This window comes from Echiichthys vipera (assembly GCF_963691815.1).
Source record: "Echiichthys vipera genome assembly, chromosome: 2".
Classification (NCBI taxonomy): domain Eukaryota; kingdom Metazoa; phylum Chordata; class Actinopteri; order Perciformes; family Trachinidae; genus Echiichthys; species Echiichthys vipera.
In genome coordinates this window covers 26,918,841-26,938,836 of record NC_139827.1, presented here as the reverse complement: position 1 = coordinate 26,938,836, position 19,996 = coordinate 26,918,841, and the positions used below count along the sequence as shown (strand labels likewise).

The window sequence follows — 19,996 nt, the reverse complement described above, 5'->3', positions numbered from 1 at the left end:
GCATGATGCAGACCTCTAACACTGAGAAACATCACAGGGCACACGAATATAAATCTGATGGTTGATGCGTGATTTGAGGCATCGTGTCATGTTGATAAGTAAGATGAAGAAACAGTTAAAAGTGAGTGCTGGAGATTACACATTTTATCTTCTTTGATTAATCGATAGATAAATCAAGAATAAAAGGGGCACATTATTTTTTTTCATTCAGAAAGATCCAGGCTGTTTCGTGTTGCTAAATTAAGCCTGAAATGCTTTAAAAACAAGGTGGCACAACTTACAGTCATTTTCCATCACGTGGGTTTCGCCACTGCCTCACATTTTAGATGACTAGCGGCAGGTCATGAGGGACGATTTCACAAAGAATGGAAGCCAGCCCCTGATAGCACAATGAATTGTGCATCACATGCAACCACTATCTGCCCCTTATCAAGGTCTGATTCACAAGAGATATTGCACTAACGATATTACAGCACAAACATAAAATGTAGCAGCTGAGCCCAATTTGCTCTTTTTGAGTCTGATTGCAATTATTCATGTGGCAAAGTTTAAAAGTTGTGGTGATGTGTGGCTCAGGATTTTTTTAAACGCCTGCACCCACCCCACCGGTTATGTGACAATTCCTCATTTTCCTCTCTTACCTCAGGCGCGTTCACCTCGCTCCAGTTTGTACAGATCCCTGTAAATACTGTTTTATTTCTTCTGACACAAATATCTTGTTGTCAGTGTTTAATCAACATTAAATAAATTCTGTCACTCCATCCATTAGAATAGCCAACCCACAAGAATATTGAATAATCAACCATCTGAATTAATTCTGACTCATGAACCACCAAATGTATTGTGGCAATCTAGGGTTCTAAGTAATAGCAAACTCAAACAGAGACTTACCTCTAGCGTTATCTGCAGCTCCTGTACCCTATACACCACTTGACTACAGGACACATGCCACTTTATTACACACCGACACACACGACACATGAATGAAGGGAGGTCTAACATTTATGGTAGTTTGAAAAAGAATTAACGCTAACTTAAACTCACAGACACAATGTCACAAAGCATGCTGGGAAACCCCTACATCTATCCTTCCCAACACGCTACGGTATCAATTATAGTAGCACAATTTTGTCAGGAGAGCTGACTGAGCTGTTCAAGAAGTGTGTGTTTGCGAGAAAGAAATAAGAAAGAGACACAATGTTTCTGTAAGTTAGCCTAAAGCACAGGAGCATAACGCAACTTGCTTGGCAGTGCTTTGAGAATTACACAGTTTCTTTTTTATCTTATTTGTGCATGTTTAGCAGCCACAGAACCTGCACAATCCCTTGATGAATTTGTCTCAGAGTTTATTGATTCCAGTGGGAGAAGTGAACATGAGCACAGATTATGACCATTTCTCACAAGCCGCACATTTCCTGAACATTCTGACACTAAAATGGAATTTTTCTGAATTTAGGAGAAGATGCATTTTATGACCTGTTTCTGTCTCAATAACTCTCGTGAGATCCGCCAACACAGATAAGCTAACGTCAAAAAAGCATTCGCTTTAGCTAACACATTTTTGTAATGCTTAATATGGCTGTTAGCTGTGTAAATGCTTAATCTTAGCAAAAATAATCATTATAAATAGCCTACATTATGCAAATATAACTTTTCATACAGCCCCATTAGGTTAACAACACTTCCAAACCAGTGCATGTATTCTTTAGAGCATCTTTGGTTAAGCTAATGGCTCCATTCTTCCCTCAACTCTCAGAGGTGAGTAGCAATCTTCTTCGATCTTCTCTTTTTCTATATATTAAGATGCTTTTCATAAACCCTTCAAGCTATATTTGGTTTATACCAGTGATTTATGTTCTTTGAGCTAATCTTTGAAATTTGAGGGTAATATTGCATGCACTAGATTTTCATTGGGAGCCATAGCCATTTGAAATGCTACTGTACCTTAGCAAATGGACAAATGCCTCAGTGTGTATATGTGGGTGTTGAACAAAAACTGCTGATCTGAAAAGCTGGGCTCACTTAAATTAACGCTGCAGCACAGCTCAGATGTGTTAGGGTGAGGGGTGGCTGCGGAGGTAGCACGGAAAGGAGATGGAAAGAGATCAGTTAAAAAGCAGTGTCCTGGAAAAGTGCTGCTCTGTGAAAAACACCATTTAGACATTGAAATCCCAGAAAAGATATGAAAGCGGTGACTCTAGTTTGTTCAATGAAGTTTGTACGTGCACAATAAAAGTAATTTATCTATTTATTTAAATATAATATCATCCCACCTAGATAACTGTTCAGTGGTCTGGGCCTCAGCCACAAAAAGAAATCTGACAAAATTAGAAGTTGTACAGAGCAGGGCTGTTTGGCTTGTTCTAGGTTGCTCGTCCAGAACTAGCATTCTTAAAATGGAGTCTAGCCAATCATCTCTCAATGTGGAAAAGAGGCTGGCCTTAAGCACGTTGACATTTTTTTAGCAACACATTGAGAAGGTACAGACGGGAGTTCAGAAGAGGACAAATTATTTTTTGTAATTCTGTGCATAAACATAATACAAGGAAAGCAAGTAAGGGTGATATTGTGCATGCTCATCTAAGAATTAATTCACTAAAAAGAAAAGTGCTTTACAGGGCGAGTAATATTTGGAATTAATTATTGATATCCGTCAAGAAAAAAGAGGGTAAAGATGCACTTTTTCAGTGGTTGATTTTATTTATTTCTCGAATCTTTTAAATGCACTATGTTCTGCACTTCTGTAAGGTATTTTTTGTGCATTTTGTTAATGTATTTTTGTAATGTAGTTATAATGTATTTTAACTGTTACAGTTGTTAGACTGTATGGAGTATTGTTTGTCGGAATGTGGACCCAAGGAAGACTAGCGAACTGCTATGGTATACGCTAATGGAAATCCTTTAATAGAACTAAAAATAAATTTGTATGACATGTTGTTTTGGTCAAATTTGCATTTGTAGCCTACATGGCAGAAGCTAGACCAGCCATTTATACATTACTTTTAGTAATGTTGTTTTAAATAATTGTAAATATTGCTATCCATCTGTTACTTTTAGCTAACTATTTCAACCATGTATCCTTACTTAAAGCTCACCTTTTCAACTATTTAACCATAATAATCATGCAGGGAAAGATCAACAAAAAGGCACGCAAACAGCAGCTGGGCACTGGTTCATAGGAAAGACAGATTAATGCAATAAAACAGCGACCACTGACACTGTTATTTTCTCGCAAAACAGGTGATGATCTGATGAGAATATAAGTGTACACAAAAGGCTTGGACAAGACTGAGATGATATTGGTGGGCTACTGCTTTCAGACATACAGCAATACAGAATGAGAGTCAAACAGCTACAGACAAAAGTTTTCTTCTTAATGCACACGATTTTAGCATATGTTCTTGTGAAATGTGGAGCTAGAGATTTACTTGAATATTCAAAGTGTAATGTAATACATATTTTGTTACCTTTTATGTCGTATTCATGTATAAAAAAACGGGGGGGGGGGCAATACAGCCCCTCAATAGTGTGTCTCTAATGTATTAGCTAAGTTGCACAGAAAAAATTTTAATTACAAAATCTAAAAATACAGGCTGAAGGCTGGCCTGCTCCCTCTTTCTTTTATCCAGACACCAATGTCACATCTGTCACCTGTACACTCCAGTCCACCTCATATTGATAGGTTGGGCACCAGGTAAATATCACACACACACACACACACACAAAAAAAAACCAAAGGGGGCACAGTAAATATGCCTTTCGTCGATAGCTGTCTTCAGCGGCTCATAGTATTTTTTGCTGATTCAGGAATCAGTCGTTCAATTTTGCTGAGATAAAGGATTTTGCCCTGTTAAATCTTATCAGAGTCTATTATGTGTGAGCACGTGTTCATTCAGTAGTAGTACATAAAAAGTAACAGCGTGATCTGTCTTTGTGCAGACAGTTGGAAGGTGATGTTATTTTCACCTGATATTACCTTTTGGTTGGCAGATGGAGTTTGCAAATTTGGGCACACACTCTCAAACACAAAGACACACACACACGTACCCGGTAGAGCAAGTGCATTAGGGCTGTCGAGCACATTTCCTCTGCTGTCAGACTGAGGAAGAAGGCTTTCTCGTACACACCATTCATTAAACAGTCTATTGTACACACACAGACACACAATAACCAGAATGTCCATTAACAGCATGTGACCCTGCATGTGCATTCAACCTTTTTCAACGTCAGATAGATCCACTGACCAGAGGAAGACTTCAAACGGGGTTGTGTGTGTCTCCGTGTGCAAACAAAGGTCTCTATAAATTGTCACAAATTTTATCTCACCAATATTGTCAGAATATGTATTTCAGAGCAACACAAAGACATACATTCGACAACGACCTCACACACACTCCAAACACACAAATCTGCTTGTCTTCTCATGCTATTTGATCAGCACATGATGAAAACAAGTTTGGGAGAAGTTCAATATGTATTTGAGGTCATCCAGATAAAACATATGTCACAAATGACACTTTGGTGTCATTGTAGACTACCGACTTTTGAAAAGAATAAAAATACTTCTACCACTTTCTGCCAACACAGTCTGCCCCCTTCTGAGTACAGAATGCCTCCTTTCATCCCACACTGTCAGGACTCAGCGGAGTCTTTTGAGAATGTCAGTTGTTTCTCCCATCCCCTCTATTACTAAGAGTGGTTCAACTATATTTACCCTGAAGTGCAGAACTCCTGCTGTCAGTGTTTAGCTCAGTAAGTCTGGCCAAACAGCTGAATTGTGTTTACTACATAGACTCGCCTCAGGTATAACACGATGACAAAAGATTTTGAGCCAATAATATGATGCTCAGACCTCTTTTTACCATTTGTGATTTTATATCAACTTTTGTGAGTCTGTGGTAAAATTTATGTCAAAAAGAGTGTGCAAAATACAAAAGTTTGACATTCAGTCTGTTTGTTTGGACTCGTTCTTCGTTATATACACTGGAAATCCAAAATCAGAGAACAAATTATAAATACTTGATTTATTCTAAAATATAATTATTTTTTATCGTTCAGAATTTGATAGAATATCCGCTGTGGCTATAACACTGCTGTTTAAAGCTCTCTCTAATTTTGCTCACTGTTTTTGGTATCATTGTACCTTAATTATCTACTTATGTTATATGTTATTTAATTACCTCGTTATTTACTGTAACTACTGCTGTTTAAAGCTCTCTCTAATTTTGCTCACTGTTTTTGGTATCATTGTACCTTAATTATCTACTTATGTTATATGTTATTTAATTACCTCGTTATTTACTGTAACTACGACTGACATGGGTTGTTGGGAGGGATAGTGGGATTGATGTTGGGGTTTTTCTTTTTCACTTTAAAGCAGACGTTCCGACGCAGTATGCAACTGTTGTACTTTTATTTGCCTGCCTGCGAAAATTCAATAAAGAATGTAAATGTTTTTGTTAAAGTGCCTTATAGTCTATATACCTAACAGTATTTCAAAATAAAACAAGTATTTATAATTTGTTCTCTAATTATAAAATAACATCACCTTCCAATTGTCAGCTGGACTGACTGCTTTTATTGTTTTAGAGTTGCTTCTTTATCAGAAAGGAGCTTAAGTTGTGAGCGCACATGGGGGACTGTGCAAAACCACTGGTATGATCCTTTACGTAAAAAGAAAAAATGTGAGATAGAAACTGGGGAACAAGCATAAATGATGTTATAATTATGTATGTATTTTATGTTCAAACGCATGAAATACAGAGTAATTGTACTTAACATTTAATAGAATACAGTCAGTGTGTAAGAGAATAACCAAGCAAGTGAGATAAAGACAGAAAGAAAAACCAAGAGGTGAATACACGGTCTTCAAAATAAGACAATGCATTAACAATTACAACACTTGGGAGGTGGCTGGTGGAGAAGAGGCACAAAGCTCTCAAGCAAAACATGGAAAGGGCTGAGCGAGAGAGATGATGCATTCATATTTGTTATGAAGAGAAAAGGTGGTTAAGGCAACCTGCCCTTGTGTTGTTACAGTGAAGCATCGTTTGAGAAAGGAAAAATTATGGTCTATTATACTGGGCCAACATGAACAATTGATATCATTTTTCACATCAACAGTGCTGCAAAGGAGAACAGACCTCATGGTCTTATAGGAGCTGTTATGTGTAATGAACCTTTGTGCTTCATATTGAGTCTGTAAAAACCTCCAACTGTTCCGCACACAGCAGCACACACAGCCCAAAGACAACATATTACCAGTATTTTTCACCAGCTTTGACATTTGTGGTTGTTCTTTACATTGGGGAAGTGAAATCTGGTGGAAATAGTCTGCGCTTGTCTTGCATGTTTTGTTAAAAATTGAACGAGCCCTATCTTGGCTCCATAAGCATCAGTCATCTTGTTGCACACATTATTTAGTTACAAGTGTATCAAGATTGCCATGGCTGTGTTATGATGGCGAGGTTAAATGGAGGCATAGTCTGTCAAAAAATACAAGCCATGCAGTAAAAAACAGTGTTCTTGTTATGATTCCGTTTCTTTGAGGTCCACTGTTGCAAACACAACCAAGGTATCTGGCTGCACTGATTGGGCTGGTTATGTATCAGATCCAACCAGCAAAGATAGATCACAGCCAGACCTGGTGCAGCTTCTTAGTTATAGAGGTTATAGTTGATGTCCAGAAATGCTAGAAATCTCCATACCTATGAAAAGAAAAAACAGAATTAGAAATGAAGACATACATTCTAAAGTCACCTTCACAAAATTACCGTTTAGTTTAAACATTATCACTTGTGTGTGATGCATATTGATTCTGGTCAATTCCTGCGATTATTAACAAATCGTTTGAGGGAGAAAGCAAATTGGAAAATGGCAGAGCAATTATCAGCTCTATTTCATCTGATTGAGGCTGCCATAAACAGTAATATAACTCACAAGGTATTTTACGATTCTACCATACTGACAACCAAATGGCCATTAAGATGCATCAACAATCAGACAATAGTACAGGTAATCACACTATTATGAATCTCACCCACTCTGCTTGGAGCTTTAATGAACTCGGATGCTTTTCACTTACCAGCAAGGCTTTTATTGTGAAGCAGCAACAGCTTTGTGTAGCCTAAGGCGCAAATGCTAGCAACTATTACTTCTGCAATGAATAAAAATAGGTCTGCGAGACACAGACATTTTTTGTGCTCTATTTGTCTACTGAAGACAGAATTGTAAGAGAAGAAGCATCCACCATGAGCTGATGAGGTAGATGTGCAGGCAGCAGACACTTACTGTGGGTGAACATCAGACATTCAACACATCACATACACACTGAGGTTTGTTTTATGGAAAACCACTCACACTATTACATTTCATTAGGCCTTGTAAGATTTTGGCAACACTTTGGAGTTTGTTCGTCTGCTTTATTACAAACACTACACAACTGACGAGGGAGAAAAGAGTCCAGGAATTACAAAAAGTACAGTCAAATTTGAAACCTTTCTAAATCACAGCAATTTCTCCATTACAATCCTACATAGAAGTAGGGGATCATGTCATTCATCTGGTAAATGACAGTCTTTGCCAAGGTAAGAGATGTATATCAACATGTGTTTCGAAGTGTATGTGACTCACTCTGTCTCATCAGCGGTGGGTGTGTTATAGCTTTGGAACAGCGGCTGCATGAAGAGCCCCAGAGTTCCCACCAAACACACCAGGATGAAGATCCACAGGAACAGACGGTCTATCACCATGGCTACGTACTTCCAGTCTTCTATGATCTGGAACCAAACCAACACATTTAGACTGTTACAGGTTTATTGAGACAAATTGAGAGGTTGTGGTCATTTCACATAGTTATTTGTTATTTTAGTACAATTGATCATTTGCTAGACCCTTCCCCAAAAAAGTACATGTGATAGCTTAGCAACCAGTAATCCTTAACTAACTATTTTAGTTTGTGGGGTTATAGGTAACATAAAATAAAGGATCCGTTCATAACTGTAGCATTTCCCCACTGTGTGGAAGCCAGTTCAGGTTCAGAGTTTGGAGTAATCTTAGAAGCTCTGTCCTGAAAGTGTAGACTGCAGCAGGACGTCATCACCTGTTAAAAAATTAACAGGTTGCAGATGCCTACTTCTGGCAACAGTACCTGAGCTTCAGTCCTCATCCTAAAATGCGATGAGCTTACACATTTTGCTTATCATATTTATGCTTCACATGTCTGGAACAATCTTCCAGAAAACTGCTGGTCTGCTGCAAATCTTTTTTAAATCAAGGCTGAAAACCTTTATGTTTGACGCTGCCTTATATTAAATCAAAAATGATTTATTTCTTACACTGCACTGTAACTTTTATTCTTGTATTGTATACTTGTCTTTTTATTCTCTGTTATGATTGGTTTTAATTGTAATAAAAGTCCAGAGCAAAGAAGAAAATCAAGTGACGTAGTATAAGAGAGCTGAAATCCGCGTAGGGAGGAGGGCCCTGGTGGTGGATGACAGCTGGAGACCATAAAGTCAGCCATCGCTGTGTCTATAAAGCTTCTAGGACACCAGATGCCTATAAGGGCAGAGTTTTAACTGCAATGCAACTGAAAGGAAGAAAGGCAGCTTGATGAAGATTTTGCCATGAGAAATTACAGCTGCAAAACTGGTTTGAAATATTTATTAAGTGTGGGAGTTTGGTTGAAGTTTAGAAGCCCAAAAGCCACAATTCTGGGGTCTGAAAATTCCATGAGTTTGTGTTTTTATGAGAGTGTGTACAGGGTTTTATGAGGTTATCTGATGTGTTCAGGCAGAAAAGTACATGACTGACATGCTGGAATAATGTCACAGAAATACAAAATCAAATACTGAATGATTTAAGACATTAAATGTTCCGTGTCTAAGCTGGCCTTGATAATCTATTAATTCCTTGTACAAATCTCCTTGTTCTTCCCTGTTGCATCTTTGTTGTCACTCATCTCAATAATCTGCCTTTATAGTTTTTTTCAGCCCTCATTCTTTCCAAAAATATATATTCTGTCTTCCCTTTCTTCCATTCTTTCATTCTTTTTCTTCCTGTTTATCTACAACATTAATCTAAACATCGCTTAGCTTATCTTTCCGGGCTTTATCTTCTCACCCCTTCATCGTCGTCTTCTGTCTTCATGTGTTCAGCGATGTATCTGACTCCGTCCACTGCCTCCTCCACATCAGCATCCCACTGAGTAGCCAAAGGCCTCCCGAAGTCTGAAAAGCCACCGACCCCATCTGGGATGTCGTCCATCCGCCAGCAAAACTTGCGTGCCAGGTCCTCATTGACGTAGAAAGAGTCAGCGTCTGTTCGGATCCCACCGAGTCTGATGTTGGAGTACTGCCTCTTGTCTGTGCCACTCTGTGTATTGTTTTTCCTGACTGTACTCCGGTTGGCATACTTTCTGCGGAGCTTATCACGGACGTTGGAAGAGCCTGGACGCCTCATGAAGAGCAAGTTGGGGAGGCGGACTAAGAAGAGGCGTTTGACCCAGTCGGGCATGTGGTGGGTGGATGGAGAGCGGTGATGCACATTAAGGACACAGACGTTGGTCACAATGGAGAAAGTGACCAGCACCATGGTGAACATCAAGTATTTACCTTAAAGAGAGAAAAGACGAAATGCCACCATCAACAATATATAATATTTATAGGTATGTAGTGGAGATCAAAATGAAGGTCAAGTTCAAAGAGGGGTGTGGTCCCCTCTCTAGGCCCCTGGCCGAATTTGGCATCGTCAATTTCTACATTTTGTTCTATGATCTTAAATGTGTCAGTAAAAACCCATGCTCCTCAAAGTGGATAAATGACTATACAGAGGTTGTCGTAAACATTTAACACCATCACACTGAATACTAACTGAGGGATAGCAAATTTATAGGCTTTTAATATTTTATTATGCTTTATTTATAAAATATATATATAACTTTTATAATGCTTTATTTATTAAAAAACAGTTGTAAAATTTTCATAAAGCTTAATTTATAAGAATAATGATATCATTTTTATAACGCTTTACTAGTAATCATTTCATTTTTTAAATATTTTATTTAGAAAAATAATGATATAATTTTTGTAACGCTTAAATTATAAAATAATTTGATCATTTCTACAACACAAAATCATTATTTTCAAATCTTCATTTGTGAAGATTATCTTGCTGAACAAAATTATTACAAAAGTATTGTAGATTTTTGTTTGCCACAGAGCATATTTTCGGCAATAATCCAAAATCCAAAGTGAAATAAACAGACTGTTTTTTGCTGAGGTTCCCAAAAGCGATGCTAACTTCCTGTTTGGGCCCACAAAAATACTTAGAGCACTCTATATGCTGCTCTGAGGTTCCAATTTTTATTGATTTACTGTTTTAATTTACTGAACAATTCCAAAGGCTCCTGCTTTGCGGGGTTTCTTTTGGATGCTGTGAAGTTGCTGTCAATAACAGTCAGCACTTCCTGCACATTTCACATTAAAAGCCTGCCTGGAAAAGAAGGGATTAGGGCCCTTGAGGTTTTTCACATGTGTTTAAATCATGGTTGTACAGTATGACCTTGGGCACTACTGGATAACTTGAGGCACCATGGTTAATAACACAGTAATATAACTGACCTATGAGTGGCACTGCTACAGAGGTGGGAGGCACTATCTTTGATATGAGCAGCAGGAACACAGTGAGTGCCAGCAGCACTGAGATGCACAGCGTCATCTTCTCCTTGCAATCTGACGGCAGGTAGAACACCAGGATAGCCAGCGAGGTGATCAGCACACACGGGATGATCAGATTAATGGTGTAAAACAGCGGCTTCCTCTTGATCACAAAATCATAGGTGATATCCAGGTAAGTGATGTCATTGGGATCCTCGTTTTTGCGCGCTGGGAGGGAGACGATGTCCCACTCTCCGCTTGGCGTGAAGTCGTCACGGCTGGCAAAGTCGCTTGTGAGGCTCAGATCCAATTCTGTGTGGTCATAGGTCCAGGAGCGGAACTTGAGAGTGCAGTTCTGCTGGTCAAAGGGGAAGTTCTGCACCTCGATGGCGCAGGCCGACTTGTAGATGGCCGGGGGAAGCCAGAATATGTCTCCTGTGTTGGAGACCACAACATTGCAATAGAAGGACACCTCGTACACGCCATCTGCACTGTGAGAGGTTGTGGGTGAGATGTAAGATTAGAAAGAGATTCAGAGTCTACAATTAAAATCAACACATAAAAAAATACATATTGGAAGTCAGCTCACTCCTGAGGCAGCACTATAAATTTTTTATGTAAGGCAGCCGTTGGTTAGAGCAGTCGCCCCATGTAAAGAGGCTGAAGGTCCTTGAGGCAGCGGCCGCGGGTTCGACTCCGACCTGCGGCCCTTTGCTGCATGTCTCATCTCTCTCTCTCACCCTCTCTCTCTCACCCCATTTCTTGTCTGTCCCATCTAATAAAAGGCTTTATAGGGAAAAAAATAATCTTAAAATATGGACGCAGTCTAAAATATGGACGTAGTCTCCAAGATGTCACCCATAGGTTTCTGAAGAGTGAAAAGTGGGTGGCTCCCAGTGGCTCTGGTTGTCGCTGCTTGGTTCCCAGCTAATTCAAAAGTGGGCAAAGAGGTGGAAAATGGATGAATCTGAGACAGCCCGAATGAAGCCTACAGACTATGTTAGCCACCCCCCTAATTATGCAAAACTTTAAGCCTTAATATGATTTAAGCGGGTGAGTTATATAAAAGTTTACCCCCCGAACAGTTGTCATGACTTGGCTACAAAGAGCAAAATCCATTTTTTCTACCAGAATGAAAACATGTCGTGACATCGACACAGGGGTCTATGGGGACTGACTCGCTTATGGTACCAGCCTCAAGTGGCCATTTGTAGAACTGCAGTTTTTGGCATTTCCGCATTAGCATTGTTGTTCAGCCACAGAGATTGCTGCATGTAATAAGCAGACAAACACTCAGTCCATGATTTTCTGACGTGATATTAAAAGCAGATGTTGATTGATTAAGTACTTACTAATCCCCTTCACCTCTTCAAAAAAACAGACTTGGAAGAGAGAGAGAATGCAGTACAATTTAATTACAAAATCCCCATAGAAAAACATGCTTATTTTAGGAGCAGATTTTCTGCTTGCAACGCCTTTGGTAATGTTGGAAATCCTCTTAATACTGTAGAATATTATACTGTAACTCCATTAATACATACTGTAATGCATTAATATGAGGACACCACAAACACATATACACAGGCTGTAAATGGAGTTGTTGTTTTTTTACACTGGCTTTAAAACAGCGTACAAGAACAAGATCACCTTATTCAAACATCTCTGTGGGAGGTTATGCAAATACTTACTTGTTATAGAGCACTATATCAGGAAGCCAGATGTGTTTGGATGGTATTCGTAGTTTCTTGATGCCTTCATATTTCTCTGGGTCCCATCTCAGCCTGTAGTCATTCCACTCCTGCAGAGAAAGTGTTTATGAAATGACAAGCACACCTAGAATACTGCACACAGTGTAAATTAAACAATCTATGTGCCCGAGGCAGTTAAATATGGTATTGTACCTGACACAGCCACACGTTGGTCGTCATTATCTGTTCTCTCTCATTCTGCAATAAAACAACAGCTTGTCATGCAATGAGCCTCAATTCCATGAAGTTTGACTTAACAGTATAAATGGCTGAATTATTATAATGCTGTCCACTGGCAGTAGCTTTAGCACGACACACTATAAAGGTCAAACTCAAATATCAAAGCACACCTTAAGGACGTGGACGCAATAATGTTAACATTTTGGGGCAAAAATAACATCTCTTCCAACACCTTCCCAAATGTCACAAAGGTAGTTTCAGAGGTTTCAGAGTGCTGAGTGTCCACTTTGAGTAAATATGTGCAGTTAGAATCTTAAGAATATAACACATTATCACCTGTAGCTATTATGAATTTGGGGGTTTTGGTGCTTAACATTTGTCACAATCAGGATCTCACTTTTATCATTAGGTAGTGTAGGAATAATGAGCATGTGTGTCACAGCACCAAAGCTTTACTGATCATCTGTATTTATGCATGTTTAGAAAATGTGCGATAAACATACTTACTACACTGATGAGCTGCGACAGAGACACCTGTAAGGAGATGGTGACCTGTTGGCTCTTATTGACAGCTGGTCTGATCAGTTTGTTGTAGCGCTCTGGACCCAACAGGTAGTTCACCAGCCGCTCCTCTGCATTCTCTGCCCTGCTGCCTACAGACCATTCACAACACAGAAGCTTTTTATTTTGAAAATGCTGTAAAGCCATTTGACAATATAGGTACACTTGCATGTGCCTGTACTGCTCTGATTGAAAAGAAGTGTTATCTAGGGATAGTGTGTCTCCCTTTCATTTTAACACTGAACACAAAAATGTCACCACATTGTGTGTATGTGTTGCAGATATCCCCTCACAGTCTCTTTTCAGCCCGAATCTCCATGAATGATGAACAATAAAGAAGTAAAGAAGGCGGTAAATGAAGTAAATCTACCAAAGGGCATTTAAGCTGAACCACGTGTTCTCTTTAAAATGTGAGTGTTTGTGTGGGAGTGCCACTTTACTGCAGGGTTTTAGAGCAAGAGAACAAACAAAAACCCAGTCATGCATCCGTCCCTGTGAGAGAAACCCTGAAGCTTTGTGTTTCCTCAGCCCTAAATTATTGGTTATGTAAAAGTGATAGCATGAAAAAGTCAGAAGCAAAATGTTTCTGACCCACTCTTCCACAGCCGTTATGTCTACATTGTCAAACAAACTGACAACAGCACAGAGCACGTTTAATATCTCCCCATGTGTGCCGCATGAATTCTCTGCGATGTAAGATTACATGCAGGGAAGGTTGAGTGAGCATGGTTGTTGTTGTTTTTTTTAACGACACCCTGCTGTTTCATGTTTTCATGTCGCTATGAACACCAATGTTTTGTTTTGTGTTGTCCCTTAAGAGCCGAGGAATCTATTATGAAACTTTTGTCTACAGTTTATTTTAACTTCAGAAGATAAATGACTTGCCATCCAGTTCTTAGGCTATTTGTGCATGAGATATGTTAAAATGAAGGGTTACCTATTAGTAAGGGGCTTTAATCACTTTTAGATTCTATCCTAAGTGATCTCAATGCAACAGCAAAGCTTGTATTTACAGGTAGCATTCAAAGATGTGTTGTAAACCAATAGATGAACGCCTGCAAATTATTCTGCTATTATGTTGTGCTAGTGCATTGCCAGTTCTGTGTGTGCTCATTTTGAGCGATTGATGTAAAGTTCTCAAGATTCGCTTATCCGCTCAACTTCAGACACGACACTGCACTCCCTGTGTCCTCCACAATACACCTGCCAAGTATGAAGTTGACTGGATTTAAGTTTTCTGGGATATGTGAAGGACAGTCATACATGCATGCATACAGAAAGCGATTCCTTCATTTATAGTGAGATTATGACACTACAGCATCTTGGTAATATAAGTAATATAAGTAATATAAGTACTCTTCACAGCATTTCGGGATCCAGAGATGTTCTGTACCACATTTGATGATGAATGCTCAAAATGTGTACAAGGAAAAGCTAAAATACAGAAATTGAAACTGTTCAAAATGGCCAAAATTAAATCAATCTAGACGCAAATAGGCGTTGACTATATCGATAGATGTGTTTGAACAGAAATAAAATATTTTGTTTCTGTGAGTTATTGTTAAAAAGTTATAGGCCAAACTGTAAAGGCTGTTGTGAAGCAGATAAAAATATGCAAATGATGAATTTAAAGACAGACAGACAGAGATTCCTTGCTTTATAGTTAGAAGTAGGGTATCAATAAAATACTTACTTTGTACCTATATGTAAGTAAGAAATAAAACAAGGGGTTAGGGAATAAGACTTAGAAATAGATAGAGGGATAGATTTGTATTTTTTTTTTAATTAAGTACCTATTTAATCATTTCATGGCTCAGTGACTTTTCTAGCTAGCGAGACAGGAAACTTGAACAGAGAAAATTGGAATGAAATGGAAAAATGCATTGTTAAAGGAAGAGGTTGACCCGAGGCAGAGGCAATGTTTCTTTCTATTACATTAATTCTTATTCCTTGTCAAAACCTGGCACTCACATTTATCCACAATGTGTGTAAACTCTCCTGTAGTTAAGTCAGAGATTGCAGTGTGTTATTTTCGAAGCTGCAAATGTAGCCTCAAGAAGAAACAAGGATCGACTAGAGGTCAGGTAAACTCACTTCTTTCTTCCATCTCCACAATTTTTATTTATATTTTTCCCATTTGAGACAATTTGACAAACTTCCCTCAGGAGCGACAACGACTTAAAGGGATTGTTTGGATATTTTGAATTTTAGTTTTATGAGCTATTTATCCATGATCAGTAAATTTCCCAAAGTAGATGGCAGTCTTAACATGGATGGAGTTGATTATTATTGAAATTGTGATATTTTAAAGTTAGTCAGTTAAAAGACAGATGCTCTGACTGGGAAATAGAGCTGAACATCATTGCATAGCACGAGGCCTGGTGCAGTCTTCAGGCCTCTAGGGAAATACAAACACTCATAACAACATGGCGGAAGACACAGCAAAGTGCTATGTGCCTTCTTGGTGTATTACACCATTTAAATAATTCAAACCTAGATTTCAGGGTATCTTTGCCATGATGGATGTTACAGAATATGGCTCACCAATGCAGCCCGTCACACCTGATCTTTGTCAGAGTCACGCTGTTTTTTAAGAGCAGATACGAACGCTGATGGCTCTGATTTTTCTTGTTTGTTTTCTGCCTTGTTAATTAATAAAACCAAAATCAATGTCAGGTTAATAAAGGGAAGGTCTTCTGTTAGGACAGCGGTGGAGACATCAGAGTGTTGTCCCTAAAAGACAGCAGACGGTGCTTTCTGGTGGTAGGTATAAAATAGCCTTCTGTAAATTATTTAAAGAGCCCATCTGCTTTTACTTATGAGTATTTTGAAAGTAAGACTACACACTGTTTTAAAAACCCTGTGAGTGAGGCAAAAGTTGAGTGTTTTGGCTGCTTTTGATTTGAAAACTCAACTTTATTGTATACCACATCCTCACCTTTTGGGATAAACAGGTGTCCTCTGAGTTTACCGTGTCCCTTCCTTCATTCATAAGTTCTACACCAACAATATAAATCACATGTCACAGAACACAAGTAAGACAGGATGTGTAAGTTCATTTTCACAATGCTAAAGTGGTAGCATTTTCCATTACAGCTGATAATAGCCTATAATTTTGCAACATATTCTCATGAACACGTTTGTAGGATATAATACGTAAAGTTCTCACAAAATAGCAAAGGGAAATTGACTGCCATGAAGCTTCGGAATAGAAGTGGACTGCAACGGTTGCTTTTGGTGTTGGTTAGGTTTAGGCACAAAAACTACAGTTACGTGTCCAGTTTGAGCATACAAAAAGTGATGGTTAGGGTTAGGCATGAAAAACACTTGGTTAGGGTTAGAAAAAAGGTTGGGGTTTGGCTTAGTATGTCAGGGACATGAAGGGCAATGTAAATTAACCCCGCTCACCCAGGTGAATGTCTTGTGTTTTGGGATCCCTCCACCACCCCAACGAGCCTCCTTAAGCAGATTTGCTGTCTTATATATATATGTCTCCTGCTTTTAATACATGGAATACACACAAAATAAATATGTTGATAATGCACGAATTACCTACCTATCAACATCTTTTTAGCTATCTTGTTTTTCCATTATTACCCTTTGTTTTTGCCCCTTACCCTTTTACAAGAGGTGTTTTTACGTTGGACAGAAGGTAATAAGGCTGCCTTTTTTGCAGCCTGGTCCGCTCATTCAGACAGACTGAGATATATTCCAGACCTGATTTAGCACCCTAATGTGACAGCTTGGACCCAACACACATTGGCGGCTCGATTGCCATGTAAATAGAGTTGATGCGGCTTGGGGGCACATGTGTGACTTGGGCGGAGGTGTCCATGACTTTAACTGTTGTGCTACCCACAGCAGGAAACAGCTGTCACAGGAACGAGAGACAGTAAAATACTGACCGTCGTGCCGAGCAACTGGAAAGCCTGTGAAATCCGTGAGATGCTGACAATCACGGCAGAGAAAGTCATGAATTATCAGATCACAGGGCTAACTTATTCTAACACATATGCTGTATGTTACTGCATGTCTAACTTTGTGCTAAACATCTCTTCACATATAAAAAAAAAAAACCTATAGCTAAGCATGTCTATTGTATATACCAAGCTTTTGCTTATTTGGTAATTACTATTACAATGTTATTACCAAGCTGTAATGTTCTACCAAAGTTCTACCAAAAACATAATATGTACAGTGCATGGGTGGTACACTCAGGGTTGTAGCTATTACTAAGGACAGTGAGGTCCTGGCCTTGATATTCTTTCTAGAAATGTGTGTGTTTTAGCAGCCTGAGGAGTTGTTTATGTTCTACAAACACACACAAACCACACATGACGGGTTGTTTATGCCTATTGTAATATCCTTTTGCACTTACACATGTTTCTGTAAGGAAATCAAAAAAGTCATTTCAATAAAAGAATGTGATTTTGTGGTTTTCCAGTACAAAACATCTCTGCTACATGGAGAAGTGGTTGGATAGCATTTAAGCATCATAGAGAGATTAAGTTTTTTTGAAAACTAAAGTCAAAGATTTCTAGGGCAGCCCTAGCTACATTGGTGGGTTGGTTTGGTTCTTCAGGTCTGTGTTATCATCATTTAAGATTTCTTCTCATGAATATTAACACTTGTTAAAGAAGAAAAAGGAATATGAATAGTACTGGAGTATCCAAAACATCCAGCAGCTTACTTTGAACCATCACCTGTTAACTGACTAATTATAATGACTAATGTATGTAAGGACATAGCTATTGTGCCGAAAAGCAGCAGTTTGTTCAGTCAGTGTGTGTTTGAGGATTTCTCACAGTAAGATATAATGAACACTGGTAGCAAAGAAGCATGTGGAATATAGCTCAGCCTTTGATTCAAAGGAAACATCAAACTAGTTCCACCTTTAATGTGACCTGTGCATGATCATCTTCAGGACACTGCATTGATATATCTTTGGATAAGTTATCTCTTCTGCAGTTCACTGAGGCCCGATAACCTCAACTTGACCTGCCAGGGACTGCAGATGGAAATTAGCCTGTATGGCTAAATCCGGCACATTTACATGTGTGACTTTGTTGCTCTTGTTAAATTATGTGCGTTGTCTCTTTTAAAAAAAATAAATCAAATCAAACTTCTTCAGTGTGTGTGTGTGAGAGAGAGGGAGAGCGACAGAGCGACAGAGAGAGAGAGAGAGAGAGAGAGAGAGAGAGAGAGAGAGAGAGAGAGAGAGAGAGAGGGAGAGAGAGAGAGAGAGAGAGAGAGAGAGAGAGAGAGAGAGAGAGAGAGAGAGAGAGACTATATCATTAATCAGCTTTGTATTTTTTCCCGTGATGACAAACTCGCGTCTTATTGTCTTGTAAAAGCAGATGCTGGCTAAAGCGCACAGATCGAAGTCCCGAAAAACACATTCAACGTCGCCTCATTTAAATCCACATCCATACACTGGAAAATGCAAAGAAAATAGAAGAACTCACTTGTGAAAGAGAGAATGGCGAGCAGGAGAACAGTGTGGGAAGTCATCTCCTCTCTGCTTCCCTGAACCTTCTTCTTATTTACTTGTCTTTCTTGTCCGTCAAAGTGCCTTGACTGTGAATATTGTTTATATTCCGTCTTGATACAGTAAGCCACACACCTGCTCCGGTTGGTCGTCCTTTGTCGGAATATTCAGCAGCGCAAAAATAAACCTAAGTAGAAACTTCTCTAATTTCATAAACGGGTCAATTGTAGAAAATGTTTAATTGCCAAAGACAACATGTTGGTCTTTTATTGTACAGCCGACTACTTGAGGAGATGAGCTGTCCATCGTGCGCCACAGCCACAAACCAGCCACGGTGACATTTAAACCGCTCTCGATCCAAACCCAGCAGTCCAAAATGAGGGCTGGATTGTTGTTGTTGTTGTTGTTGTTATTATTATTGTTGTAGTGGTCCAAAAGAAAATCCTCATTTAACTTCTACTTCTGTGGATTTAAACCACCGGCGTCCACCTGTGTTAAGTTCGCTGTCCTTTGATGAAGCGCAGACAAGTTCTAGTGCGTAAAGAGATAGGCGCAGAAAGTGCAGCAAGGCGCGCGGACAAGACGGTTGTTGTGCATTTGTAACCTCGGGGTGACCACTTCAGATAAAGAAGTCCAGAAAGAGGCATGGGACGATTTTTCAGGAAAGCCCGTGTTGCCCGGAAGAGAAGCGGGAGGAGGAGTGTGTGTGTGTGTGTGTGTGTGTGTGTGTGTGTGTGCGTGCGTGCGTGCGTGTGTGTGTGTGTGTGTGTGTGTGTGTGTAGTGGAAAAAGATTCACGTCACGTCTTAAACTGGTGTTCAGCTGCCAGTCTGCTCTATGGCCTCTGTTCTGCCAGTGGTGCTTTGATAGCCTACTTTTCTTGGCACTAAGTGAATCCAAAATTGAGCAATGAAGAGAGGAAAACGTACAAGAACCCACAGCACGTGACTGTGGCTGTAACCGGAAATGTGTGTCCAAACTGACTGAGACTGCTGTTTATAGCACAAGTTCATTTAAATTGAGCTTAGATGATGAGAAGCATTTTGATCAGTATATGTTTTGAAATGTCGTAATCAGACACCCACACTGCGCCAGCTGTGAGCAGATGTTGTCATAATAAGAGAGGGGAGGGTTTGGAGAACTGCCTTACAGGGATGTATTGCCTTTCCTTTGTGTGTGTGTGTGTGGGGGGGGGTCTGAAAATTAAATAAAAATGCAAAATACAGCATGTAATACAAAAGTGGTGTTGCAATAAGTCATGGAGGGATGCTTCCTTCATCACACTGTATGAAACTTCCTTTAAGTAGACTATATGGGCTACATCTATATGCCAATGTATATATATGTAAATATAAAGTTTAT

At 39.2% G+C, this 19,996-nt stretch overlaps 1 protein-coding gene across 1 annotated transcript; it reads right to left on the bottom strand.

Moving 5' to 3' along the window:
• Positions 1-6,632: 6,632 nt before the first annotated feature.
• On the bottom strand, positions 6,633-18,674 carry chrnb5a (cholinergic receptor, nicotinic, beta 5a). Its single transcript, XM_083925514.1, has 8 exons — positions 18,613-18,674; positions 13,094-13,239; positions 12,560-12,604; positions 12,347-12,456; positions 10,623-11,149; positions 9,124-9,614; positions 7,633-7,778; positions 6,633-6,707 (listed from the first exon to the last, which is right to left on the bottom strand). Exons 1-8 carry the CDS (start codon positions 18,656-18,658, stop codon positions 6,692-6,694), a joined length of 1,527 nt encoding a protein of 508 aa, XP_083781640.1. The 5' UTR covers positions 18,659-18,674; the 3' UTR covers positions 6,633-6,691.
• Between the last annotated feature and the right edge of the window lie 1,322 nt (positions 18,675-19,996).

Excerpts from the sequence above, each read along its gene's own strand:
- chrnb5a (XM_083925514.1), bottom strand. The coding sequence starts at position 18,658 with ATGACTTCCCACACTGTTCTCCTGCTCGCCATTCTCTCTTTCACAA. Across the intron at positions 11,150-12,346 it reads GATATAGTGCTCTATAACAA|TGCAGATGGCGTGTACGAGG; the intron begins GTAAGTATTTGC and ends AACCTCTCACAG. Across the intron at positions 7,779-9,123 it reads CAGAAGACGACGATGAAGGG|ATCATAGAAGACTGGAAGTA; the intron begins GTGAGAAGATAA and ends GTTTGGTTCCAG.